The 1,269-nt window shown below is 58.5% G+C and overlaps 1 protein-coding gene across 1 annotated transcript in view; it reads right to left on the reverse strand.

Moving 5' to 3' along the window:
* Positions 1-499: 499 nt before the first annotated feature.
* GPR56 (G protein-coupled receptor 56) overlaps positions 500-1,269 on the reverse strand; it is a 12,041-nt gene continuing 11,271 nt past the window's right edge. Inside the window, exon 13 of the mRNA XM_006878924.1 lies at positions 500-633. Within this exon, the coding sequence (XP_006878986.1) occupies positions 500-633 (134 nt within the window). The remainder of the gene's footprint in view (positions 634-1,269) is intronic.

The raw sequence follows: 1,269 nt of genomic DNA on the forward strand, positions 1-1,269 counted from the left end.
GCGCTGTCCGGCCTCAGGTTGAAGTGCCAGGGACTGCAGGAGCAGTGGCCAAGAGTGTCCCTTGGCAATCCTCCCAGACAGAGAGCCACCAAGGGCACATTCTGCCCTGGAGCAGGGACACGGGCTGAGAACACACTCTTTCATCCCCAAGTGAAGCCTGATCTGCGACCCAGCCCAGAGGCTGGCTGGACTCGAGAGGTGACAAGACAGAACTCCATCCCCAGTGAGGGTGCTGGGGTGACCTCACAGCCAGAGTGGCCAGCCTCACATTCCCAGGCGCCTCCGGAACTGGACCCAGAGCAGTGTTGTCCCCATCTCATTCAGAAAGCCCAGCTGGGGAGTCTGGTGGCCATGACAACAGCCCCACCTCTCTGAGGTCCTTTCTGGGCCTTCTCAGTTCCCAAGGCCCAAGGCAGGGCTCTGCTGTGGGATCACAGACCGTGGTGAGGAGGCCCTCTTCTCTGCTTCCTCACCCTGGGCAGGAAGGAGGGCTAGAGGCCTAGATGCGGCCAGATGAGGTGCTGCCCGAGCTGATGGGGAGCCTGGCGCTGTCTGAGCTGCTCTTCAGAGAGGAGGGGCCACCGCCCCGGGCCTGTAGTCGCATGGACCAGTACCAGAGGAAGATGAGGAGACCTGGGGGAACGGAGGAGGCACGAGGCTTAGAGCCGGGGCACTGAGCCCACGCTGCACCTGGACTGAGCCACCCCTCCACCCGCTCCTCAATCTGGACATCCCGTCAATGCCACCCCTCAGGGAACACCGCTATGCACATCCGCTCACTTTATTCCCTCCCCAGCCCTTCAAGGACATGTTCACAGTCATTACATTTTACAAAGAGACTGACACCCAGGGCGGTCGCAGGCTTGGCTGAGCCAGGTGTCACAGCGGCAGCAGGGTCCCTGGCCCACCTGTTTATCCAACACCTCATGCCATGAGGGAGTTCTGGTGGCATAATTCGTAAGGAGTTACACAGCTAACCCAAAGGGGGCACCTTGCTAGAGGTTCAAGTTCACCAGCAGCCCCTCAGGAGAGAGATGGGCAGCTTCCTCCCATGTGATTTACAGTCTCTAAAAACCCACTGGCGGGAGGGTTAGCTGTCAGTCAGCTCTGACTCAATGACATGAGCTTGTTTGAGTTTGTATAGGAAGTAACTCTCTGACCTTCTCAGGGCTCGGTCAGTTTGGCTGAGTGAATTATCATCTGCAGAGCCCCTTTCTTCTTTCTTCCTTCCTTCCTTCCTTTCTTTCTCTCTCTCTCCCTCCCTCCCCC

The sequence above is a fragment of the Elephantulus edwardii genome, unplaced genomic scaffold, assembly GCF_000299155.1.
Source record: "Elephantulus edwardii isolate Elephantulus edwardi_28Jun2011 unplaced genomic scaffold, EleEdw1.0 scaffold00001, whole genome shotgun sequence".
Taxonomy (NCBI): domain Eukaryota; kingdom Metazoa; phylum Chordata; class Mammalia; order Macroscelidea; family Macroscelididae; genus Elephantulus; species Elephantulus edwardii.